The 27,274-nt window shown below is 43.5% G+C and overlaps 1 protein-coding gene across 1 annotated transcript; it reads right to left on the reverse strand.

Moving 5' to 3' along the window:
- Nucleotides 1-530: 530 nt before the first annotated feature.
- Nucleotides 531-26,324, reverse strand: LOC309415199 (zinc finger protein 366-like; the record flags this gene model as incomplete). Its single annotated transcript, XM_082012649.1, is given in 6 exon segments — nucleotides 531-656; nucleotides 658-1,046; nucleotides 9,959-10,133; nucleotides 15,796-15,855; nucleotides 15,857-15,988; nucleotides 25,002-26,324. Coding segments are annotated over 6 exon segments (2,181 nt in total). The 5' UTR covers nucleotides 26,301-26,324.
- Between the last annotated feature and the right edge of the window lie 950 nt (nucleotides 26,325-27,274).

Raw genomic sequence — 27,274 nt, forward strand, 5'->3', positions numbered from 1 at the left:
CCCATTTCTCATTGTAAGTGGTTGGACTAAAATAGTAACTTCAGTAAGTGAAAGTATTTGGATTGTGTTAGTTCTGAGAGTGACAGCACTTTCATGCACAACATATTTAACAGTACTCATACTGTGAAATAGCATTTTCAGATTTTTTGAGACCTATGGTTAGAAATGTTCATATATATATTATCAGATAATAAATCAAACACTAAAGTATGTTGCTTTTTGATAAATAGAAGATTGTGTATAAGTCTCTACCACCCCAGATAAAGGAAAATAAACTTCTGTACCCACCCCATTGTCTGATTTTACATCAATTGGATAAGTATAAAAATGTTAGTGTTCAATATCTATTGCATTTCTTGGTGACCTTGGACTGCTTTATTCTTTTAATGTGCGTGTTTTATCTTAAATTATTTTTATTCATTTGGCTTGTTTATTTCTAAAGACTACTACAAACTTCCAGGCTTTGGTAAATTACGGTTCATGCTAAAAGCTATCTGGTTCCAATTTTCCAGCTGTTTTAAAATGTCCATTTAAATGCCTATAAGCATTGTTTGTTTTTCCATTTTTCTTTCCAGTAATTCTTTCAAAGTCTTGTTCCTGTGTTTGAAATACAAGTAATCAGAGAGAGAATGGCCAAGTCTGGCCTTTTCAAAGTATTCTAAAGCTGAGGTGTTCTTTGCTGTTTGCAAGGTCTCTTTCTCCTTGGCTCACCTGTTTGTCTGAATTTCCTATTCCCTTCTCCAGTCCTCCCTCACTTAGCATTTCTTCCTTCTCATTGCAGTCGTCCATCATGCACTGAGGTTTGCCAGATAGATCTTGAGCCACATACAGCTTGTTGTTGTCATGATGGTACATGCCAGGGCTGTAATGCTCTGTCTTATAGCAGTTGTCTTCCTCTTCTTGGCATGAGCTTCCCTTGGCACTCTTGCCATCTGAATGAAATGAGATTCCCTTCCCTTGGCTTTTCTGGGAATGATCAAAGGGTTCTTCCTGTTCCAAGCTTCTCAAGACATTTGTCTGAGACAGAGAAATTCTTCTTCCAAAACCTTGTAGTGGTTTGAAGGGGGAGTAAAGGAACAATTTATATATAGCAAAATTTACTATGTGATACATGGTAAAAAAACATGAGATGGTCTTCTACTTTGTATTTTACCTTTGTCTTCCACCCAGCTATCTCCAACTACTTCACTGTTTACATCTTGTGGCACCTCCTTTGAGATGCTGTTAAAAGAAGTACTATCGTATCCACTTCACAGCCAGGTCAGGACACACAAAACATTGTGCTATATATGCCAGACACTTGATTAGAGAGCTAGGAATAAGACTGAAGTGTCTTGGCCTCTTGTAAACTATTTTTGCCAGTGAGCCTACCCACTTCCTCCTTCCTTTTTTTTTTTTTAATTAACACTTTGATCCAAACCATCGCATGCCATAATCAAAGTCCCAGTTTTTGTACGTTTTTTTCCAGAGGAGTGGAAGAGATTAAAAACATTTTAACATATTTGTTCTGTGGAGCCTCTGGTTCAAAGTTACTACTTCAAAAATGAAAACACAGTCATATCTCGTCAGTCTACGACCTCTGCTCTCCTTGATTTTTCCTCTCTCGTCTAGTGCCACTGAAAAGCTATATGCACTAGATAGTGCTTCAACTTGAAGAAATCATTATAATCAAATTATGATTTTGAGTTGTGCAGTATAACTCTGAGTGTGGTCCTGGATCTAGTTTGTCTTAATATTTGTCAGAGTGCCTCCTTTCTGTTCCTCTTGCTGGAAACCCAAACGTTATCCAGGAGGCATCTGTGGACTTAAATGTGCTCTGACCATCAGGATGCACAGAAGAAGATTCAAACACTGCAGGCATAGTCCATCTTAATTAAAAGAAAGATGACAGTACTGGGGTGAGGATTTCATCCGACAGCAAAAATCTGAGCGCCACTATTTTACTTGCTTAGTTTTGGGCTGGTTTTTTTTCCTCAGTAATTGAATCCAGTTTCTGCAGGATTTATGCAGCTTCACTAGATACAGCTGCTACTTTGCAACAGGTTGTATTTGTTAAAATGGTTCATGAGCAGGTGGCAGCCCTCACAAATTGTCTTATGTCTAACAAGCCTCAAGGGCTGAAGAATCTCTGTACACTGAAAAGTACTTAGGCTGTCTTCAATTACAAGTAATAGTGTGACTAGCATGGTGCTATAGGAGATTTACGGGGAAAAGAGAGCCATTTACATTATTATCCGTTAGGATCTTTGTAAATTGTATACCACATGTCATTAGAGTATGTGTTTTCCATATGTGCTAGGCTTGTTCTAAAGCCTGAATTTGAGGAACACCAAGAAATCTTACCCATGAAGGAGTTATTTATCCAAAAAGTCTTAAACAAAATATCTTGGATACTCAAACTCTCAAAACAATCCACCCTAATTCCCCGGCTTCTTTAGATCGCATCAGCATGTGTGCACACATGAGGCTGATTTTAGGAAGTGTATGTGGTGGATAGGAGGTAGGAAATGACCCTGACTGGTCAAAAATCCATATACTTTGAGATGAGGGAAGAGCGTTCCCTCCTGTCCACATGCTTCTTTGTAAACTGGGTCTGAGCTTATGGCCTTTCTCTAACATCAGCTATGTCAATACATCACAGAATAAACATATCTTTATCAGAAAGGCTCTTGGATGTGGAACCATTCAGGCTTCCATTCCCACTCCAGACTAGAATCCAATAAGTAGTGAACAAGATCTGTGAAATCATCTAGACTTTTTTCTTGTCATCTTTGAATGTATTTATGATTTATCCCCATGTTTAAAACCATATACCTCAAACATGAGAGGAAAACTATAAATTCTTAACCAGATGTGTCTGGGGAAAAATGTCTGCTTGTTCATGGCTGTGGTCTGTCAGCATCAGGGAATCAACCCCTCCAAAATCTAAAATTTACTAAAAAATAAAGGAACTACACCCTCAGTCAGGAAGATCAATACAATTTCAGACATGTCCTCCAATCATTCTCCTAGCCAACTACATGTGCCACAGTCTCACTAAGGCTGAGTCTCCACCAGCTCACTCCCATTTGTGTCACAGGTGTACCCACATCACAGAATCATAGAATCTATGGGTTGGAAGGGACCTCTAAAGATCGTATAATCCAACCTACCGGCAATCAGCGGGGACATCTTCAACTAGATCAGGTTGCTCAGAGCCCTGTCCAACCTGGCCTTGAATGTTTCCAGGGATGCGGCATCTACCACCTCACTGGGCAACCTGTTCCAGTGTTTCACCACCCTCATTTGGAAAAATTTCTTCCTTATATCTAGTTGAAATCTACCCTCTTCTAGTTCAAAAATGTTACCCCTTGACCCATCGCAACATGCCCTGCTAAAAAGTCTGTCCCCATCTTTCTTATAAGCCCCTTTTAAGTACTGGAAGGCTGCAGTTAAGGTCTCCCCAGAGCCTTCTCTTCTCCAGGCTGAACAACCCCAACTCTCTCAGCCTGTCCTCATAGGAGAGGTGTTCCATCCCTCTGAGCATTTTTGTGGCCTCCTCTGGACCCGCTCCAACAGGTCCATGTCTTTCCTGCGCTGAGGGCTCCAGAGCTGGATGCAATACTCCAGGGGGGTCTCACCAGAGTGGAGCAGAGGGGCAGAATCACCTCCCTCAACCTGCTGGACATGCTGCTTTGGATACAGCCCAGGATGTGGTTGGCCTTCTGGGCTGCGAGCACACATTGCCAGCTCACATCCAGCTTTTCATCCACCAGTACCCCCAAGTCCTTCTCGGCAGGGCTGCTCTCCATCCCTTCATCCCCCAGCCTGTATTGATACCACAGAATCACAGAACCACTAAGGTTGGAAAGGACCTTCAAGATCATCAAGTCCAACCATTAATCCAGCGCCACCATGTCCCCTAAACCATGTCTTGAAGCGCCACATCCACACGTTTTTTGAACACTTCCAGAGATGGCGACTCCACCACCTCCCTGGGCAGCCTGTTCCAATGCCTGACCACTCTCTCAGTGAAGAAATTTTTCCTAATATCCAATCTAAACCTCCCCTGGCGCAACTTGAGGCCATTTCCTCTTGTCCTATCACTAGTTACTTGGGAGAAGAGACCAACACCCATGTCGCCACAACCCCCTTTCAGGTAGTTGTAGAGAGCGATAAGGTCTCCCCTCAGCCTCCTCTTCTCCAAACTAAACAACCTCAGTTCCCTCAGCCGCTCCTGCACTTGGCCTTGTTGAACCTTATGAAGTTCACAGAGGCCCATTCCTCCAGCTTGTCCAGGTCCCTCTGGATGGCATCCCGTCCCTCAGGCGTGTCAACTGCACCACTCAGCTTGGTGTCATCTGCAAACTTGTTGAGGGTGCACTTGATCCCACTATGTCACTGATGAAGATATGAAACAGGACTGGTCCCAGTACGGACCCCTGAGGGACACCACTCGTCGCCAGTCTCCATCTGGACATTGAGCCATTGGCGACTACCCTCTGGGTGCGACCATCCAACCAATTCCTCATCCACCCAACAGTCAATTTAGAGGGCAGGATGTTGTGGGGGACCATGTCAAAGGCCTTACAGAAGTCCAGATAGGCGACATCCATAGCTCTTGCCTTGTCCACTGATGTGGTCACTCCATCATAGAAGGCCACTAAGGTTGGTCAGGCAGGACTTGCCCTTGGTGAAGCCATGCTGGCTGTCTCGAATCACCTCCCTGCCCTCCATTTGCCTTAGCATAACTTCTAGGAGGATCTGCTCCATGATCTTCCCAGGCACAGAGGTGAGGCTGATAGGTCAATAGTTCCCCGGGTCCTCTTTGCTACCCTTTTTAAAAATGGGTGCTTTCTTTGACCTTCCTTTTCTGGCTGACATCCCTGTAGAAGCCCTTCTTATTATTCTTTGCATCCCTGGCCAAGTTCAGCTCCAGCTGCGCTTGGCCCTCCTGACCCCATCCCTACACAACCGGGCAGCGTCCCTGTACTCTTCCCAGGATACCTGTTCCTGCTTCCACTGCCTGGGCATTTCCTTCTTGCCCTTTAGTTTGACCAGCAGGTCTCCACTCAGCCATGCCAGCCTCTTGCCTGCCTTTCCTAATTTCTTACAGCTGGGCATCAAGACCTCTTGCTCTCTGTGGAAAGCATCCTTAAAGATCTGCCAGCTCTGTTCTGCTCCCTTGTCCCTGAGGGCAGTTTCCCAGGGGGTCCCATTGTCTAACTCTCAGAAGAGCTGGAAGTTTGCTTTCCTAAAACTTTGAGTCCTGACTTTACTCTTCACCTGCCCCATATCCCTCAGGACTGTGAACTCCACCAGTGCATGATCACTGCAGCCCAGGCTGCCTCCAGTCTTAACGTCACCAATTAGCTCACTTGCACTGGTGACAAACAGGTCCAGTATGGCATCCCCTCTGGTAGGGCTGTCTATTACCTGGCTTAAGAAATTATCCTCCATGCACTCCAGGAGTCTCCTGGATTGCCCACAGCTCGCCGTGCTACTTTTCCATCAGATGTCGGGGTGGTTGAAGTCCCTGAGTTGGATGAGAGCCTGTGAGCACGATGCCTCCTGTAGCTGGAGTGAGAAGGCTTCGTCAATAGACTCCCCTTGATCAGGCGGCCTGTAGTAGACACCATCCACAAGGTTCCCTTTGTTGCCTCGGTCCCTGATTCTTACCCATAAGCTTTCAAACTGCTTGTGGCTATTCCTCAGAGTCAGCTCTTCACACTCTATCCATTTATTCATGTAGAGGGCAATGCCTCCGCCCTTCCTTCCTCTCCTGTCCCTTCTGAACAGCCTGTAGCCATCCATAGCTGCGCTCCAGTTGTGGGATTCGTCCCACCAAGTTTCAGTAATGGCAACCAGGTCGTAGCTTTCTTGCAGTACGGTGGCTTCCAACTGCTCCTGTTGCCCATACTGTGTGCACTGGTGTAGAGGCACTTCAGATGGGCTGTCGGCCATGTCACCCTCTTAGAGGAACACCCCTTAGTTCCTTTGAGGTCTTTCACTGGTACAACGGGCTGAGGGGCCTTGCTAGCACCCCATCCCTCTAACCTTGGTGTGTCATCCCACAACTTTTTGTGGGTAAGCCTGATATTATCCCCCTCCCCTTTCAAGTCTAGTTTAAAGCCCTGTCAATAAGTCCCTCTAGCTTGCAAGCAAAGACCCTCTTCCCCCTTTGAGAAGGGTCAATCCCATCTGATGCCAGCAAGCCAGGTGCTGTGCTGGCCATCCCATTATCAAAAAAACCTGAAATTGTGGCAGTGGCACCAGTCACAGAGCCATGTATTAATGGACTGGGCCTGTCTGTTTCTTCCGATGTCGCTGCCCGTAACTGGAAGGAGGGAAGAGAAAATAACCTGTGCTCCAGATTCCCTTACCAACCGTCCCAAGGCCCTGAAGTCTCTTTTGATCGCCCTTGGACTATGTGTTGCAGCTTCATCGCCACCCACATGGAAGAGCAGGAGTGGGCAACAGTCCGACGGCCGCACCAGACTAGGAATTTTCTAGTGATGTCCTTAACCCGTGCCCCAGGGAGGCAGCAGACTTCCCTAAGAGAAGGGTCTGTCCGGCATATTGGACCCTCTGTTCCCCTCAGAAGGGAGATGCCTACAACTAAAAACCCGTCTTTTCTTCCTCGTGGGGGTGGTCGTGATGCAGCCTCATACCTGTTGTACAGAGGCACCTGGGGAGGTGAAGTGGGCAAGGAGGGGGGTTCGCCTGCCACCCCAAGCATGGACTTGTTTCCATTCACTCCTTCCTTTTAAGCTACTGCCTTCAGCCTGGCCATGGGAGGATACAGGACCCCCTTGATCTTGTTTTTTTTCTGATGGCTGTTCCTGCTTCTGACTCAGGGAGGGCAGAGCATGGTTCCACGAGTCCATCTCTTTCTCAGACTCCCTGATGCTCCTTAAGCTTTCTACTTCCTCTTGGAGCTCTGCCACCAGGCTGAGCAGATCATCCACCTGGTCACACCTCACACAGCTGTTCCCACTACTGCCATCCGTTACCAGTGAGAGGCTCTGGCACTCTCTGCAGCCTGAGACCTGGGTGGCTGCATGTTTTTGTGGGAGCTCTGTCTGGGTTGCCACACCCATTCTGGCAAGTGCAGAGGACAGGGCTTTCTGCTGGGTGGCTACCATAGCTAAGCTCCTCCTGAGAGGGTGATGACCACCAAATGAACTAACCTATTGAGCTGGTGAGGCCACTACACCCTCCTTCACACGCTCCCACACCATGCTCTGATACCCTACTCCTGGTTGCTAGTGCTCCTCTGGCTGCTTTTTATAGGCGTGGGGGTGGGCCGCCATTATTCTGGCAATGCCCAGACCTCATCAGCAGCTCCCATGAGAGCTGCCGGCTCATGGCTTGTCTCTCCATTGCCCTGGTGTTTCCCTGCCTCAGGAAACACCCTGTGTGCCAAGATCTACCGCTCTGCTGCAGGTCCGGCTGGCTGCGGAGCAGCTCGCCTCAGCAATTAACCATGCTGGGAGAAGCTATGTACCGTAAGAGGAGCTGGCAGGGAAGACGACCAGCCTGGCTGAACAGGGAGCTTTTGCTGGGACTCAGGAAAAAAAGGAGAGTTTATCACCTTTGGAAGAAGGGGCAGGAAACTCAAGAAGAGTACAAGGATCTCGTTAGGTCATGCAGAGAGAAAATTAGAAAGGCAAAAGCCCAGCTAGAACTCAATCTGGCCACGGTCATAAAAGATAACAGAAAATGTTTTTACAAATATATTAACAATCAAAAGAGGGCCAAGGAGAATCTCCATCCTTTATTGGATGTGGGGGGGAACATTGTCACCAAGGATGAGGAAAAGGCTGAGGTACTTAATGCCTTCTTTGCCTCAGTCTTTAATAGCCAGTCCAGGTATCCACAGGGTATTCAGCCCCCTGAGCTGGAAGATGGGGATGGAGAGCACAATAAACTCCCCATAATCCAGGAGGAAGCAGTTAAGGACCTGCAACGCCACCTGGACACCAACAAGTCTATGGGGACCGATGGGATCCACCCAAGAGTAGTGAGGGAGCTGGCGGAGGAGCTTTCCAAGCCTCTCTCCATCATTTATCAGCAGTCCTGGTTAACAGGGGAGGTCCCAGAAAGCTGGAGGCTTCCCAGTGTGACGCCCGTCTACAAAGAAGGCCAGAAGGAGGATCTGGGGAACTACAGGCCTGTCAGCCTGACCTCGGTACCAGGGAAGATCATGGAGCGGTTCATCTTGAGGGCGCTCACAGCGCATGTGCAGGACAACCAAGGGATCAGGCCCAGCCAGCATGGGTTCATGAAAGGCAGGTCCTGCTTGACCAACCTGATCTCCTTCTATGACCAGGTGACCCGCCTAGTGGATGAGGGAAAGGCTGTGGACGTTGTCTACCTGGACTTTAGTAAAGCCTTTGACACCATCTCCCACAGCATTCTCCTGGAGAAACTGGTGGCTCATGGCTTAGACAGGTGTACTCTTTGCTGGGTAAAGAACTGGCTGGATGGCCAAGCCCAGAGAGTTGTGGTGAATGGAGTTAAATCCGGCTGGTGGCCGGTCACAAGCGGTGTTCCCCAGGGCTCAGTTCTGGGGCCGATCTTGTTCAATATCTTTATCAATGATCTGGATGAGGGGATCGAGTGCTCCCTCAGTAAGTTTGCAGATGACACCAAGTTGGGTGGGAGTGTTGATCTGCTGGAGGGTAGGAGGGCTCTGCAGAGGGATCTGGACAGGCTGGATCGATGGGCAGAGGTCAACTGTATGAGGTTTAACAAGGCCAAGTCACAACAACCCCATGCAACGCTACAAGCTTGGGGAAGAGTGGCTGGAGAGCTGCCTGGCAGAAAAGGACCTGGGGGTGCTGGTTGACAGCCAGCTGAACATGAGCCAGCAGTGTGCCCAGGTGGCCAAGAAGGCCAAACAGCATCCTGGCCTTTATCAGGAATAGTGTGGCCAGCAGGAGTAGGGAAGTGATCATGTTTGCCCCTGTACTCGGCACTGGTGAGGCTGCACCTTGAATAGTGTTCACCTTTGTGCCCCCCACTACATGAAAGACATTGAGTTGCTCGAGTGTGTGCATAGAAGGGCAACGAAGTTGGCGAGGGGTCTGGAGAACAAGTCTGATGAGGAGCAGTTGAGGGAACTGGGGTTGTTCAGTCTGGAGAAGAGGAGGCTGAGGGGAGACCTTATCGCTCTCTACAACTGCCTGAAAGGGGGTTGTGGTGAGGTGGGTGTTGATCTCTTCTCCCAAGTAACTAGCAATAGGACGAGAGGAAATGGCCTCAAGTTGTGCCAGGGGAGGTTTAGATTGGATAGTAGGAAAAATTTCTTCACCAAGTGGTCAAGCATTGGAACAGGCTGCCCAGGGAGGTGGTGGAGTCACCATCACTGGAGGTGTTCAAAAAACGTGTGGACGTGGCACTTTGGGACATGGTTTAGTGGGCTTGGTGGTGTTGGGTTGATGGTTGAAATTGATAATCTGGGACGTCTTTTCCAACCTTAATGGTTCTATGATTCTATGATCCTGAGCTCTGCAGTGATATGGATATTGCACCTTCCCCACAGTAATGGGCTGCCCTGGGCTTAAGTACAAGACCATTTGGTATGGCTTGATAAATCCTCTGCTCTAACACTACTGACTATATTTTCCCTAACACTTGACAACAGCAACTTAGTGCCCTAAAGTTATTTCCTTTGTGCTTACAAATACTGTCTCATTTTGTCTCCATCTACTACTCCATCTTGGTCTGTACCTCTGTGTTATCAGATACCTAGTCTGAAAGGTCTTCGAGACAAGGATCACTACCTTGGGGATCTCTGAACTATAGCACTTCAGTAATATAGATAGTTAATAACAACCTCCCAGGCTTATGGTATTCAATCTCCCCCAGTCGCATTGGATCTATGGTACAAGATCATAGATTTGTGGTACAAAGCCCATTTGGGTTTACTGATATGTGACTTCAAACCTCTCGGAGAATAACTGAAAAATATTACCTTGAGAATGAAATCCTCTTTCCATGATGCTGTGTTTGACTTTCATGTGCCTGGTTAGGTTCCCCTTCAAAGTGAATTTGCTGGGACAGTAGAGGCACTTGAAAGGCTTACTGTTTGAGTGCAAGTGCATGTGTCCCATTAAATTGTGCATTCTGTTAAATTCCTTTCCACACAGCTGTCAAAAACAGTAAAAGTGAAAATTGTTTGTTCATAGGGGTACTTCCAAGGAGAACATTTTAAAAGGTAATAGAACCTACCCTTCTCAACTTGAACCCTGTCAGCTTCTGGCTGCAGTTTGTTTTTCAAAGATACAGGCAACAAACCTACAGACAAGAATATGCAGTTGTTTGATCTATCTAGGGCCTTCTGCACTGCTGCCATTTTTTTTAAAAATTGGTGACTAGGAGAGACACACAGTCAAAGATTCCCCAAAATCAGGGAATGGTGTTTTAAGGAGGGGAAACACTTAAGTACATAACCTGAAAGGCTCTTAATTTGAAGGAAATTCAAAGTATAACTTTCTGCCCTGGTGAACCATTTCATTTGTAGTTTATAAATCTAGCCTTTAATCAAGAACAATGCCAGGCAGAGATGGAGATACAACATAAAACCAATGAAGGATTTCTGTGAAACAGTCAAGCAGAATATTACTTCTCATTAAGTGGAAATGAAATGGCTACACATTTTGCTTAAAGCTAGAAAAAGAAATTCCTTTTTATCTTTGTTTCTTGCTCCCCCATTTTTCTCTGATCCTCTTATCTTCTGTTTACCAGCTTCTGTGTTTCAATGTCTCTGGTGAGTAATCTGGAATTTAAACAGTCGTGGGGCTGCAAGAATGACTCAGCTTTCCCTGAAGCTTGTTCCTGACAACTCGAGCCATTGATCATGCAGGTTTCCATTTGATGAAACAATAAGAGGTTTTTTTCATTGTTGTTGTTTATCTGGAAGGGTCCTTTCGTAATCTGGTCCCCTATAAATCAAATATATTCTTATGTCCAAAGAGCAACGAAGCTGGTGAAAGGTCTAGAGCACAAGACTTCTGAGGAGCGGCTGAGGGAACTGGGGTTGTTTAGTCTGGAGAAGAGGAGGCTGAGGGGAGACCTTATCGCTCTCTACAACTACCTGAAAGGGGGTTGTAGTGAGGTGGATGTTGGTCTCTTCTCCCAAGTAACCAGCGATAGGACGAGAGGAAATGGCCTCAAGTTACACCAGGGGAGGTTTAGATTGGATATTGGGAAAAATGTCTTCACAGCAAGGGTTGCCAAGCATTGGAACAGGCTGCCCAGGGAAGTGGTTGAGTCACCATCCCTGGAGGGATTTAAAAGACATGTAGATGTGGTGCTTAGGGACATGGTTTAGTGGTGGACTTGGCAGTGTTAGGTTTACAGTTGGACTTGATCTTAAGGGTCTTTTCCAACCTAAATGATTCTATGATTTTATGATTCAAGACATGAGAGTTTGGCATCACTATCACAAGCTTCTAGTCTTGTTTTCTGGTCTTTCACTATCATGATTTATAATTTTATTCACATTTAAGTGGCTATTTCCATCCTCTTCAAACTTCTGTGTTTGCTTTCTACTTAAGCTCTTTTTTTGGAATGGTTTTAGACAAATACTTTAGAATTTTTTTATGATATTTATTACTATATGAGCCAGAATCACCATTACGGAGTAACTGAAACTTATATCAAGCAGCGTACTCATCTGGAAGAAAATGACTAAAAAGCAATTACTGAGATTCCACCAAATTTTTGTTCCAATCTGACTTCTGATTTAATTTATTTTTGTAGTATAGAAGGTCTGCTACAGTATTTTTTGATTCAAATTCACAAAGCCATCACCTGGAATATCTGGATTAAATGTAGGTGGTGGAATGATACTCGGTGAAGTGGTACTGTATCCTTCACTTTTTAAACCTTCTCTTGAGGGAAAATGGAAGCAGTTCATTAATACAAAAATTTGCAGTGGTACTGTTTTTAAATAAAAACTAGAGCTGAGTCAATGTTGCAAAAAGGACAAGTCCAGAAATATTCACCTGCTTTTAAAAAAATATTTACTTCATCTGCATTAGTTCTCTTATGTGATTTGCTCTCTGTGATTTTGCTAAAACAAACATTCTAGCAAATAAATTTATCAAAGTGATAAAAAGAAAAAAAAAAGAATAGCCACTGAAAATGAGTTATTAATTTGTAAAAGTAAGATATCAGATTCCAAGGGTCATCCATCCACTTAGGAAAGAGGACTGTCTCTCTTTTGCATTCAAAGAAAGCTGATCTGCTGGATGACTTATATTCAGTGAAATGAATGCACCAAAAAACATTCTGGAAGTGCTGTGAGGAAACAAAGAGGAGAAGCACTGATGAGCACAGAAAATTCACAAGGAAGAACAGCTGATTTATCTTGACAGCTGCTGGGATGATCTATGATGTGTCAATATTTCTCTGGCTATAAGAATGCCAATAATAATACCTCTCTAATACCTCTTAGCAGAAGGCTTCTGGTTATCTGCTTGGCTGACCTGTGTTCTCACCAGGTTTTGCTTTCTGATAGCTAGGTCTTATTTCTTTATCTAAACTGGTAATCAAGGAAAATCAGGTTGAACAGGTGAATGGCTAGAGTACTTCATGCAAATCTACATCTTTATAAGGTATTGAGTAGTAAAATGGGTCTGGTAGGAGCATTTGTTTTCTGTCAAGGCAACATTTATTTCTCTTTCTTCATAATGAAAAGAGATGGGACTTCCTAAAGGATCCTTACAGCATAACAGTTTTGTGTCTCTGAATAAAGGCGGTAGGTTTTCCATTTCCCAAAGTCATGCACAGTCTTAGGGATGTGTGATATGTTCCTGTCCTGAAATCTCCTCTGGGGACATGAGGAAAAGGTATCAGAGTAGCAGGAAAATTAAAGAAATGCAGATATGAAAATTGTTTTTCAGAACCATGGCTCTGTGTGGCATGGTATCTGGGTAAGATGTCCCTTTCAAAAGGCAGAAGATGAGTTTCAGATGAATGTCCATGATTCAGAGGGCGAAGGGAGCAGGTTTCAGGCTCACATGCTGAAAGATGGCAACTCAGAGAGAGCTGGGGTTCACAGCTAATGCTTAAACAACAGCCTGAGTCTGCAGACCGAACTAGGAAGGTGTACAAGATTTTCTTCCTCTGTGACAGGACAGGGGTGTGAGCACTGATGAGCAGAGTGTGAAAGATGACCCAGAGCCAGTTGCATGGGAGGGAGCTCCATCAGAAGTCACCACAGAGCACCTTAGCACTCAGGGAGATGCAAAGCTCATGCAAGAAATTTTGGGATATCAGGGACGACATGGTTTACTTGTGGACCTTTTGTTAGGCTCTCTAGTTTAGACAAAATAAAATTCAAGCCCTGAAGAGAAAGACCTCAGCCGCAAGTCTGCTGAACACACTTTGATGCGCTGCCTGGTGAAATGGACTTCAGTACAGTTTGCTAGAAAAGCTGCATTAGTTCAACACTAGATTTTGTCTTCCTAAGCCATCGCATGAAGTATCACTCTTCTATATTTGTCAGTCCATTTTGTTTCTTCCCAAAGTACTTATCTCTCACATTTTCTTTGGTTTTGACTCCTGATCTAAACCTGTGATTTTAGATGGGAAAAAGTAGAATTCAAAACTGCTGCAAAGTGCATTTTGCTAGGCTGGAGAAAACTTCATTGCATTCTTTATTACAGGTCTGGAACATTTTTTACTTCAGCACTAAAAGCAACTGTAAATTTCAATAGGAGTTTCCTCTGCAAATCAGAATTAGCACTATTGACCAGTTGTTGCAACTCCTTCAGAACTCTTCAGTGTTTTTGTTTAAAACAGAAATAAACAAGGAAGCATGGGCTCCAGCCTTTAAAAGCTACAAAGTTCACTCTTCAGAGAAAAATCAAACACAGAACCAGTCTGCAGCTGGATGAGAAAACAGAAGGGACAACTGCTACACTCTGACTTCAGATAGTCTGTGCTTAGCTGTGATTAGACACATTGGAAAGCCTCATGGGTTTTTTTGCTATGAGAAAAAGGTAAAGAAAACCATTGCATGTGGTGAAGTAGAAAGGCTACTGTTGTGCTCTATTTCCCCTGCATTCTTCTTTTTTCTTTTTTTTTCCTTCATAAAAAGGGTGTTCCTTTCCTCAAAGAGAGGAGGAGAGGGAGAAAGACTGTGAACTGTACAAAAGGACCGTGAGAAAACAGGAAGCTTTGAAAAGTACAAGAGAAAGCAAGATGAAATCTATTTGCAGGCCATTCCCAGGGGACATGTGAGCCATTGTTAAGCAGGCTGTTCATACAGCTATATCCCTCCTTCTGCTGAGGAGGAGCTTGGTGCCAAAAGGCTGCTATCTGGTCATTGCCTTAACCCTCTGAATACCAGCCAGAAATACTTGCTCAAGTCTTTCAAGGACTCTGCCAGAGAGGCAAAGGATGTTCCTAATGCCAAAAAGCAATTCCTGATTCTCCCTTTGCTTACAGTTAGGATCTCCACTCTGTTCAGGGGAATTGATGTTGATTCATACCCCTTCAGCCATAGGAGAAACTGGTTCGCTGTGCTTACTTGTTTCTTTCCTCCTAGGAACATTGGGTAGGGACAGAGAAGTTAAAAAAAAACCCCAACAGGTGTTCCTGTAGAGCTTTTGTTACTGGCTGAAAAGCATACTGTTGGTATTCCAGTTCCTGGCTGGCTTTGCTTTTATTTTTTCAAAGTGAAATGTTTCAAAGTTATCAAAGCAAAATGAGGAAGTAAAAAAGATTCATTTTGACATTTTCCTATTAAAATTGTCCCTGAAAGCCATATTTTCCTATGACATTTTGAAGTTCTACATTTTTCAAGAGAAAATAATTCCATTTAAAATTTTTCATCCAGCTTTGCTTCTTGATGAAAGACTCCTTTTAAGAAAATACTTAATTCCATAAAGATGTTGGATGAAAGAGTTCTAGAAGTTGCTTCTGAATCAATCTCCAAGCATAAACTGGGTAATACACTCCACTCCATATTTATAGCCCTCTTAGAGCAGATCAAAGTGGGAATAAAACCTACAGCCTTTGACTTCACAAAGTATGACTACAATAACGGAACAGATGTAGTGTCCAATACTGAATAAGAATATAAACATCCATAAGGAAGAAATTAGAGATGAGAACAGTCAAGAAAGTCAAAGCCTCAAAAGTTTATAGGGTGGGGGGAAGAAGGGGTGGAAAGAGAATGTCAGCCTCCAATGTGCTGGAGGGAGGTAGCAAACTGGAATTCCCAGAGGATCCTAAAGGGCCAGATGGTTTCAGAGGCTATTTCCTTGGGATACTGATGTCCTGCCCTGAATTTCAGTCTGGTAATTCCATTTGGCCCATTCAAACCCCTTCTGCAGTTCAATTTTGCTGTAGCTTTCTTTGAGTCCTTCCCTGATCTGTTGCATAGCATCACTGTGTGAAGTTGTGGCTGCTGCTTTTCCATGGTCCTCTGCAGGGTACACGAGTTGATCTATGTGTTTAGTCAGTGTTTCAAGCTATTAAGCACTTAGACTTCTGTATGGATGGCTGTACTAAGCAAATGTCAGATATGTTTATTGTCCTCAAACCACAGTGGCATTTAAATGCTAAGTGGAAGAAAATATTTGAGGATGAAAGTTACTGATATTGAAGGGGAAGGGAGTAAATCACAGATATCACCTGGATCAAGAAAGGAAACTAGACTGTTTTATGCTAATTTAAATACGACTGTAGAATGTGTTAGCAAGACTTGTTTTTCTAATACTACCATATCACCAGGTGATAACATCACAGAAATATCCAGTGGGTTTATGCCTCTGCCACCAAAGGAGATACACTTACCTTGCATTTAAAGGGTTTAACATCAGAGTGAACAATCATGTGGGCCTTGAGAGTCTGCTTTTTGCACAAAGCTCTTGAAGCACAAATGGCATTGATAGGCTCTGATATTGGTGTGGATCAGGACATGTCGTTTCATGTTGGCCAGCAGAGTAAATTCCCGGCCACAAATTACACATTTATGCTCTTTCACACCCTATAAGAAAAGAAAAAAAATCAGAAAATTCTGTAGATGGAATATTTTCTAGATAATTTCCTCTTCAGTACAGCAATATATGAATTATTAATTCTGCAATAGCAAAGCAGGTAATAAATTATTTTACTTTTAACATCATTTGCTAAAGCAATAGATACTTAATGTATTTTTTCTTGGCAAATTCTTGCAGCAATCTGAGAAGCAGAGAGGGAAAATAAAATGTAAGCTTAATGAAATAATGACTTCTGTTTCCATCATAGAATCATAGAATAATTTAGGTTGGAAAAAACTTTTAAGATCATGGAGTCCAACCGTTAACCTAGCAGTGCCAAGTACAGCACTAAATCATGTCACTAAGTGCCACATGTACACGTCTTTTAAATAGCTCCAGTGATGGTGAATTCAACCGCTTCCCTGGGCAGCTTGTTCCAATACTTGATCACCAAAAGGGTTAAAAAATTTTTCCTAATATCCAGTCTAAACCACTCCTGGTGCACCTTGAGGCCGTTTCCTCTTGTCCTATCTCTTGTTACTTGGGAGAAGAGACCAACACCCACCTCACCACAACCCCCTTTCAGGTAGTTGTAGAGAGCGATGAGGTCTCCCCTCAGCCTCCTCTTCTCCAGACTGAACACATCCAGTTCCCTCAGCCGCTCCTCATCAGACTTGTGCTCCAGACCCCTCACCAGCTTCATTGCCCTTCTCTGGACATGCTCCAGCAATTCAATGTCTTTCTTGTAGCGAGGGGCCCAAACCCCCAAAATTCAAGGTGCGGCCTCACCAGCGCCGAGCCATGGCTGAACCTCATCAAACCTCATCATGGCTGTTGAACCTCATCAAAGCAGGAAGAAAGGAACACAGCCAAAGCAGTAGTTTGTGTTTGTCCTTTCTCGAAGAACTGGTGTTAGACATCTGCAGTCTGGATGATAAAGCACTGCACCTTTCCCCTTCCTTCCCTAACATCACACAACTTGCAGTGTTACCTAATGGTCTTGCACACTTCTGCAGACTGCAGTCTCAGACTGTCCCTCTGACTGCTTATACCTAATAAAATATACGTAGATTCTCTTTCTTCCCTGTCCCATAGTTTAAAAATGACAAGTGGCAACTCAATTTTATTTTGCTTTTTATCCAAAATTTCACACAACTTTGCAGATAATTGTTAAACCTCATAACCCTCAAACAAAAAAAAAGTGTCCGTGCACTTGGTCAAGAAGGAAACAGAAGAACAGAGAGATTAAATGACCTATTGACAAGCATACCAGAAAATTAGTGGCAGCATCGGGAATGAAACAAAAATAAAAAGTCCTATCTTACAGTTTCTTGTATCAGCCATTGTACCATAGAGTCTTCATCACTGTCCTTGTAATGTAATGCATAGCAGTGTATGACAACTTCCACTGATGCTCTATCATTAGCAACTTCATTACTTAATATTTTCTTTTTCTGCAGGTGGGATAATGTTGCAATAAATTTTTTCAATGTAGATTATTCCCTGCCTGTAACAATTATCTCTAAAATATGGATGGGATTCTTAAGTGTTTTATGCCTTGAAAACAGTATATCTTCAGCAATTTGTACTCCACAAGCAAGAATAATTTAGGTTGGGGTTTTTTTAATAGGATATTGGGATAACCAGAAAAGATGGCCCTCTTCTTAAGGGAAGTCTAGCAAGGGCTTTTATTTTCTTAAATTATTGCCATCCGAGTTGAACACTAGAGGTCATATTTAGATAACCACTGACATACTGCAGAGCACATTAAGGAGAAAAAATAACCACACACTTTCACCAACAACCCATGAATATTTAACAATTCACAGAGGAACAGCAGTGATTTTCATAGTATATAGCGCAAATGCTGGTTTACTTTGAAGTGCTGGGTCAACTCCTATATTTCTGTGCTTTCACTAGGAGTTTGGAAACAAAATGCTCACAACATGCTTACAGTATCAGACCAATTCTATCTTTTCCTCTAGAGAGGAATGTTCCTGCACAGATGTCTCAGAGTCTGTGCTCTGTCCCGCCTGTATTTTCAGTACCACACCAATTCCAGTTCAGGAAAACTGGGGCATAACATTTTTGTTGTTGAGCCGAAGTGCTCTTGGGAAACCCTGAAAGTTCACTTAGGAGCCAGATTCAGACGCAGTGACACCAGTTGTTTCATTAGTTTTACTAAGCTTTTGTATACTTACACATTTCTTGAAGTTAACTTTCACTGCCTATAATCCCCACAGAAGGGAGCTGACTTCAGGCAAAGTACCTTGACATTACACAGATTCCTGGAAGCCCAAATAATGCCCTTGTGAGGAACAGATGTAGTATAACATTAATTTTTCATCATTTTACAGTAATGGAAAGAGACTGCAGGAGAGATGTGCTTTTATGGAAGTGCAACTCTACCAGTGTTGAGACACATGTTCACTTATGGCAAACAAGAAATGCTAGAAGTGGCCTGACGGACATCTTTGCACTCCCACTAACCCCAGCTGTGTAGTGGTTCCCCAGCAGCTGTGTAGAGCTCACATACTCATGCTGTTATGGATTGTCATAATTCTGGGTTGATGCCAACTTGCAGCATTGTGCTACTGCAGGTCCATACAATGAAATGTAAATGTAGAAAATAAGCATTAGCTCATGCCTAATGCCTTTCTGTCCGCAGGGATTGTTTTTTCCTAAATTATAGTTTCCACTGCTTTGTCCAGTCACCTTTAAATGTCCTAAGTACTGGAGTTTCCACCTTTAGGAGACTATTTCACAGTTTAAAATGTCTTGCTCTCAAGGAGGTTTTCCTGCCATGCAGGACAGATTTGATCTGGGGGTGGGCGGTAGCACAATGCTGACTCTGTCTTGAGGGTGGGTGAGAAGAGTACAGGTCCAACTCATGGTCCTTGGGGATGGGCTGGAGCACTTTTGTGGATAGTGAGTGGAAAACATGCTCCCTGCTCTGCTGGTGTGTTGGAAAGGGCCTTGTCTGGAGAAAAGCAAAGCAGGTAGGGAAATGGAAAGAAGAAAATCTCTTTGAGGCCCTACAGACAGTTTGGGTGCAAACCAGGTATAATAATTGCAATATATTTTCTTCCTTGGGTGCAATGCAACAAGGGAAATGTGTAAAGACTGAGGCTAGTAGCTGGAACAAACCAGCCTCTCACGTGAGTCTTCACAAGCTAACATAATACACAAAGCATTATTGTTAGTATTTTCATGTTGGTAGGTTTTAAGCAATTTGTTGAATTCCTGTCAGAAGCAATTATGTTTTGTTACTCTCCAGTCTTAGAACTAGACTTTTAACAGGAGAAATTTTTTTCTCTCATACTATAGAGATAATGATTTTTAATGAACAATTGTATTTATTTTAGCATAATTATTCTTAAAATCAGAGGGACTATAAACAAAGGATAAATACTAAGATACAGAGTTTCTATCCAATAGCCGTACAGGACTATTTTTATCAAGTATGTAGCTTTGGGACAAAAAATCCCACCTGATGGGGCAACTCATCAGAGGCAGGTTAGAGGCTGGAAGAATTAGCACAGGAGTCTTACACAAATCACCTGTACTTAATATGTTTTTGTATTCCAATAGTAATCATAAACATCATCTGCATGCTTAAATGTTGAATTTAGCATTTCAAATCACAAGCTGGACATCTTTTAAAAGCTGGTGAGAAGGACTTAGCTTGGGAACCACAGCTTATGCAAAACACTCAAGCATGGGCATTTGCTGTGGAGATGAAGACAGTGGCTCTTCTTTGGGTACTAGCTTCAGCAGTTGACTCTTAAAATAACAGTTTCCCTGTTTGGGAGCAGCAGAGGCCCCTATCAAGCAAGGAGCTGAACATCCTCACTTCTTTTCAGTAAGGATTGGGGAATTCAGCACCTTGCAAAACCTGGGTAATGTTTAGGGAACTACAGTGTCATGTTTTTCTGTAATTTACTGTAAATCTGAGAAAACATTCCTTTAGTAAATCATAGTTGAAGAATTATTTACACATACTTAAATTCAAGTTTTTGATACTGTAAGCACTAGGACTATTTTCTGCAACCTACTTATCTGGGGTTTTATCCAAAACACATTAACAAAATTTACTGATTCGTTAGGGAATACACCACAAGTACATCTTGACAAAATTATTTTGCTTTAACAAACAAGGATATAAAAACCAAAACCTGCAATATGTGAATATTACAGTGTTCACTTAAGGCCATGCTTTTAAAATGTGGTCAACATAGCTATTTGTTTAATGTTGACAATGTGCTTGCTGCTCTGTAATAGCAAATAAAAATCATATTTTAATATTTTTGAGCCAACATAACAAAGAACAGGCATTACACAAAGGAATAAAGATATTAAAATAATTAATTGGAGTTATTGCTGTGAATGTCTGATTTTATGGCTACTGTAAAAGAAATGAGTTGTCAAAATGGATTGAGTGGAGAGATGTAAGTTTGGTGATATGAAATCAGGCAGATTCAAAGCACAGTTTCCAGACTGTGCTGTTCCTGTCATATGGCTCAGGCAGCGGTCATGCCATGTAGCAGGCACTGGGTTTAGAATACTTTTCCTGAAATCTACCCTCTCAGAACACCATATCACTTCTTGAAATAATACTTAGCTCTCCTAAAACTAGGTGTTTTTAGGTGTGAGAGAGATGCTGCAAAGGCTGAACCCCACCATCCTCCGGTTGCTTTCTTTTATCATTTCCAGGTATCATGTTTAGCCTTCATCTGAACAGAACTATAGATGATACGGTGAATATCCATTGATTTTTTTCCCCCTTTCTTAAATGCATATCATACAAAATATGGTGTGGAATTTAAATCTGTTTCGGCTTTCAAGAAAGCCCATAAAGGTAGCAGGAATCCAAAATAAGGAATACAATGGGTATGAAGATAAAGAAAGGCTGAGCAGGCAGGGAGGGGAATTCCCTACATTTATATGGGCTGTGTCAAGACACATAACAGCAAACTAGGAAGAAAGCTCAGGTCAGGGATAAATATACACCAGTTCACTCCAAGGGAGAGAGAGGGTGCAGGGTCTTTGGCAGTCCAAGGAGCTCTCTTCGCTAAAGGCAAGGGTAACCAGGACTGTCCTCAGATTAAACAGCTGAAGATACCCTGGAAGCAAAACCCTGACCTGGCAACTGCAAAGGAGTACCAAGGGGGTGGGTTCACAACTGGCTTCGGCTTGTCCAAGAAAACACTGCCCTTGACAGCAATGGCCCCGTGCTTTCTGTCTTCTCCTTCCCTGCCACTTCCCTTGTGTCAGACCATGGCTGTTGTTCAGGTAGGCATGACATTGCATTTAACTGCTTTGTCTTTTCTTTCCCTTTTGTAACAATGTCAAAATATAGCTGACTATTTAATCCCTGGGAGAATAAAGTAAGTGTATTCCCTCCTACTAAACTCTGCACAGCAATGTTGCGGTTTCTAAAGTGACCTGGAAAACAGGGACTATTCCTTTACTTTGGGACAGGTGAATCATTGTGCTGGGCAGAACTGTTTACTCACAAGGTCATAGAATCACAGAATCATTAAGGTTGGAAAAGACCTCTAAGATCATCAAGTCCAACCATCAACCCAACACCACCATGCCCACTAAACCATGTCCCAAAGTGCCATGTTTACATGTTTTTTGAACACTTCCAGTGATGGTGACTCCACCACTTCCCTGGGCTTGACCACTCTTTCACTAAAGAAATTTTTCCTAATGTCCAATCTAAACCTCCCCTGGCGCAACTTGAGGCCATTTCCTCTTGTCCTATCACTAGTTACTTGGGAGAAGAGACCAACACCCATCTCACCACAACCCCCTTTCAGGTAGTTGTAGAGAGCGATAAGGTCTCCCCTCAGCCTCCTCTTCTCCAGACTGAACAACCCCAGTTCCCTCAGCCGCTCCTCATCAGACGTTCTCCAGACCCCTCACCAGCTTCGTTGCCCTTCTCTGGACACGCTCCAGCAATTCAATGTCTTTCTTGTAGCAAGGGGCCCAAACCCCCAAAATTCAAGGTGCGGCCTCACCAGTGCCGAGTTCAGGGGCACAATCACCTCCCTACTCCTGCTGGCCACGCTATTGCTGATACAGGCCAGGATGCTGTTGGCCTTCTTGGCCAATTGGGCACACTCCTGGCTCAGCCGGCTGTCAACCAGCACCCCCAGGTCCTGGCAGCTTTCCAGCCACTCTTCCCCAAGCCTGTAGCGTTGCATGGGGTTGTTGTGACCCAAGTGCAGGACCCGGCACTTGGCCTTGTTGAACCTCATCGGCCTCGGCCCATCGATCCAGCCTGTCCAGATCTCTCTGCAGAGCCTTCCTACCCTCCAGCAGATCAACACTCCTGCCCAACTTGGTGTCATCTGCAAGCTTACTAGGGGTGCACTTGATCCCCTCATCCAGATCATCGATAAAGATATTAAACAGAACTGGCCCCAGTACTGAGCCCTGGGGAACACCGCTTGTGATCAGCTGCCAGCTGGATCTAACTCCATTCACCACAACTCTTTGGGCCTGGCCATCCAGCCAGTTTTTTACCCAGCAAAGAGTATGCCCGTCCAAGCCACGAGAAGCCAGCTTCTCCAGGAGAATGCTGTAAGTTTACAAATCAGTGAGACATAGTAGCAGATCTTCTCTGTCCTAGTCTGCTGCTTATGTAAAATATTGGTCAAATGTGTACACTTATTGACCAAGAATAAAAGCTAACCACTTAAGAGACTAAAGTAGTGCCTGCCTATGGTAATTGAGCATCGTTGGCTTCTAAAAAAGACCTGTCCCTGTTTTGAAGAAAGATATAGCAAATAATCTGAAATAATAGAGAAGCATTCAAGCAATGCCAACACGTAAGGATGCACATGTTACATTCAAGGAAGAGAAAAAACTATTTACTCTTAGTGGGACTTGCACTAACTCTACTGGAGTGACCCCATCTTATCTGGTGTTTACAGAGCATTTCTAGGACCCTGTATGCCATCTGGTCAATTTACTAATGCATAATTCAATATTCTTGGTCACACCCATGTGGTCTAATTGCCAGCTCCTCCAAAAGTCATTTAGATGCAATGAAAATCAATGAATCTACCACTGAACACTTTTAAGAGTTTAACTTGCTGAAGGTAATGAACATTTACTAGTGAAGTGCCAAGAGCAATTACTCCTGCAGGCTCCCATTAAAAAGATGACTTTAAAAATCTCTACTTTTGTACCTGTCCTGGTTTCAGCCAGGGTAGAGTTAATTTTCTTCATAGAAGCTAGCATGAGGCTATGTTTTGGATTTGGGATGAGAAAATGTTGATAAGGTGCTGATGTTTTGAGTTGTTGCTAAGTAGTCAAGGACAGTCCAGCTTCTCATGCTGGCCTGCAGCGAGCAGGCTGGGGGTGCACGGGGAGCTGTGAGGGGACACAGCCGGGACAGCTGACCCAGGCTGGCCAAAGAGATATTCCATACCATATAACGTCATGCTCAGCATATAAAGCTGGGACGAAGAAGAAGGAAGGGGTGGAGGGACATTTGGAGTTATGGCGTCTGTCTTCCCAAGAAACCATTACGCGTGACGGAGCCCTGCTTCCCTGGAGATGGCTGAACACCTGCCTGCCCATGGGGAGTGGTGAATGAATTCCTTGTTTTGCTTTGCTTGCGTGCGTGGCTTTTGCTTTACTTATTAAACTGTCTTTATCTCAACCCATGAGTTTCCTCACTTTTACTCTTCCAATTCTCTCCCCCGTGCCACCGTGGGGGAGTGAGCGAGCGGCTGCGTGGTGCGTAGTTGCTGGCTGGGGCTAAACCACGACAGTACCAGTAAGCGGTTTTCCTAGTTAATTACAAAGTTAAAACTGTGAACACCAACAGCAACTCTAAGTGTCTGCTTATCTGATGTGAGGCTACATTTGGGCAGCTAAGTACTGTTAATTAACAAAGAAGCAGAAGCTCTCTAAAGGCATTACAGGGCATTACATGTCCTATGACAAAAACTATCAAGTTTTGAATTAGTAGAATTTTGCATGGTAAATCCAAAGACCAGGGAATCTCCAGAAAGAGCAGAAATTATAATAGTGTGGTAGGGAAGAACAAGCAAATGTGGAAGTAGAGGTTGTTTTTTTAAAAGAAAATGTGTCTATTAGACTAAAATGCTGTAGCTTTCTGTTTTTTCATATAAAAGCCAAAATTCAAGTGTTAAAGGAAAAAATATGCAAGACTGGAAGCACATTTTTATAAAATGTATGGGGTTTTTGACTTGTCTTAATAACATTGTTGTAAAGGTGGATAAACTAATTTCAGACATTGTTGAATGGAACACATGTATTTTTCCTATTTTTTAAAGTGATCCTTTTGGATGTGTTCCAAAGCCTGCTCCTAGTCTAAACTGACACTGCTGACAGCAGTGGCAAGACTGCCACTTGATAAGAATTGGCTGGGATTATGGTCCTGCTTGGCCACTTTTATTAACTGGCATTCTGGATAACTTATGCACAAAGGGGAATCTTTCTTAGGTTGTTTTTTTCCCTAATTGTCTCATAATGATTCTTCAAATTCTGATGAGTGATAATATACTTTCTTTTGCTGCATACAAACAGCCTCCTGCATATCCACCTACTTCCCAGTTAAGGGAAGCAAAGCAATAGATCTGTTTTTCAGTAGTAAATTTCTGTTAAAATTCCAGGGAGGTTAGACAGCTCTACAAAATTATATTATTTTACAGAAGGTCATTCTGAAGATAAAACCCAGAAACAGGGAGATGTTAATACAATTTTGGGAAGTAATAAAGGTGTTTTTATTTAACTCCTGTTTATAACAGAACATTTTTGCATATACTTTCTTAAGACTGACAGAGACATCTAGCTTCTAGTATTGCCAGTGCTGCTGGGGCTTTTGCTCTGCATAAAATTCTCCCATTGGCAAAGGGCCAGCATGAGGATCTATAGACTGATTACCTTCTTTCCAAGGAGGTATGTGTATCTTTAGCAGTCTGTAACCCTTGTGCTACCTTCCGATGCAAGGTGACAGTGCAATTCGTGATGGCTTACCTTGTGAGTTAGGGAGTGGTGTTTGAGATGGTGAGGCTGCACAAACTCCATGCCGCATTCAGTGCAGATATATGGACGGATGTCTTTGTGCTTCATCATGTGGTTTTGCAGCTGACTCGGGTACTGGAAGGTCTTATCACATTCAGTGCAATTGTACTGTATAGGGCCATGGTGGGCTGTTAAGTGTCTCTTCAGCTGGGCCAAGGTTGGGAAGTCCAGACCACACTCCACACAAATGTTCTCTCGGCCACTCCTGTGCTTAGACTGGTGTGCTTTCAGCTCGCTGGGATAGGCAAAACCTCTGCCACAGATCCTGCAGTTGCAAGGCTTGATGTCACTGTGTTGCATCATGTGTCTCTTAAGGTGACTGGTTTGAGTGAAAGCCTTGTGGCATACCTGGCACTTATGTGGCCGAGTGCCCTGGTGTGTCAACATATGCGTGTGCAAGTGGCTCAGCTGCTTGAAAAGTTTGCCACATCGGGTGCAAGCATGTGGCTTAATGCCACTGTGCCCCAAGGTATGGGTGACCAAATTGTACTTGGATGTATAGGACTTCTCACACATGGGACATTGCCAGCGTTTCTGTTCACCCCTCACATCAACATAGTAGCTGTTGTCTATCTGAAGGTTGACATCTACTCTTTCCTCTTTCTGTTTATTTTCACCACTTCCTCTTACTTCAGCCCTCCTGAAGGGTGGCTCTGGAGGCCTTTTCGTTTGAAAGGGGTTCCTGAAATGAAAGTTTGAGGGCACGATAAAAGGAAACGTGAAGCCAGGACAGACTTTAGGGTAATAAGGGTAAGGAGCCTGCATGAATGCTGGGCTACTGGGCCATGCCATCTTAGGCTTCACTGGTTCTTGCTTAATGGGCTTGGCTCCAAAGTGCTCCAGAGTTCTGTAGAACTGAAAACCAAAGTTGCAGAGGTCGATCATCTGGGAACTGTATTTGGGCTGTGATGGCTGTTGAAACACCAAGGGGAGACTGGAAGAGCCTATATCACTGTGATCTTCAGGTCTCTCTGGTGGTGATGAGGAACCCTCAAGAGCAATAGAAGGAGGCATTTTTGTTGGCATGCTCTTGCGTTTCCGAGACCCTCCTTCCAAGGACCCCGGAAAAGTTTCCATGTCTCCAAGAGGAGGAGGGCCATAGTGGAAATGTGAGAGGTGTGGTCTGAATTCTTCACCAAATGGAGTCGTTCTGTGTGGCTTTGTAACAGGGCTCAGTAGCTGCAGGCAGCAGGAAAAGGGAGAGGCTCTTGTACTGTCCACATTAAAACTAATTTCTTCATTCTTCATCATATTTAATTTTTTCTGTGTTGCCCAAATTCCTTAAAACAAAGAAACAAAAAAACCCCCCAAATCTCTTTTTTTCTTCCTGTTCTCTTGGGGTTAACATTTTATTGTCTAGCTTATTGATTTGGAGGTGGTTGTTTTTTTAATTAAATGCAACTAAGGATGTCTTAGGCCCGTATAAGACAAATGCCTTTTAAAGCAGAATTAAATTGGCTAGTGGAGAACAAAGAAGCTTTGGTCCTCCTGTGGTAGAATTGGTGGTTTAAATCAAGTTTGGCCCATACAACATCTTTGCAACATAAACATGCTGTACCGTGACACACTACTTACTTAGCAGATGAACCCGTATGGCAATGTTTCTGCTTAATTTAATTCATCCAGGCTATTTGTGGGCAAAATCCTGTCCTGCATGCACAGGCTCTAGAAATTGGAGGTGCATCTAAAGGATATGGCAATACAAACAATAACGTCCACATTTATTATGGCTGTGACATAAAAAGTCAAACCAAAAAACTTTAAGCTTCTTTGTATCATTTAACATGTGCTGCTGTGAGAGAAAACAATGGCCAAGTGATCTAAGGACACCGTGCACCATCAGGTTTTGCGACATGTTTCCTGGCTTCTCTCAGAGATTAATTAATTTTCTTTGTTTTAATCCTAGAGATATTTACCTGGTAGATTTGGGGGAGGAAAGGCCTTTGACCACTCTCTGAAATACTTTCAGTTTTATAGACATAATCGAAGGATTTTTTTGTTTGTTTCTAAACAGGTGGGCAAAACCCCCACTTTAAAACTAAATATAGAATTAATATCAACAACTCCTCAGGTCTCGAGAGTAATTGGCACCTAAGAATGCTCTGATCCTTTCTTATGGTACAGTGTGACAAGGCAAATTAATAATTGTCCTCAGGCAAAGTTTTATATTCCACTGATTGTACATACAGGGAGCTTCTCCTGAATTTGGGGTTCATCTAAAATAT

This window comes from Phaethon aethereus (genome assembly GCF_964289735.1).
Source record: "Phaethon aethereus genome assembly, chromosome: W".
Taxonomy (NCBI): Eukaryota; Metazoa; Chordata; class Aves; order Phaethontiformes; family Phaethontidae; genus Phaethon; species Phaethon aethereus.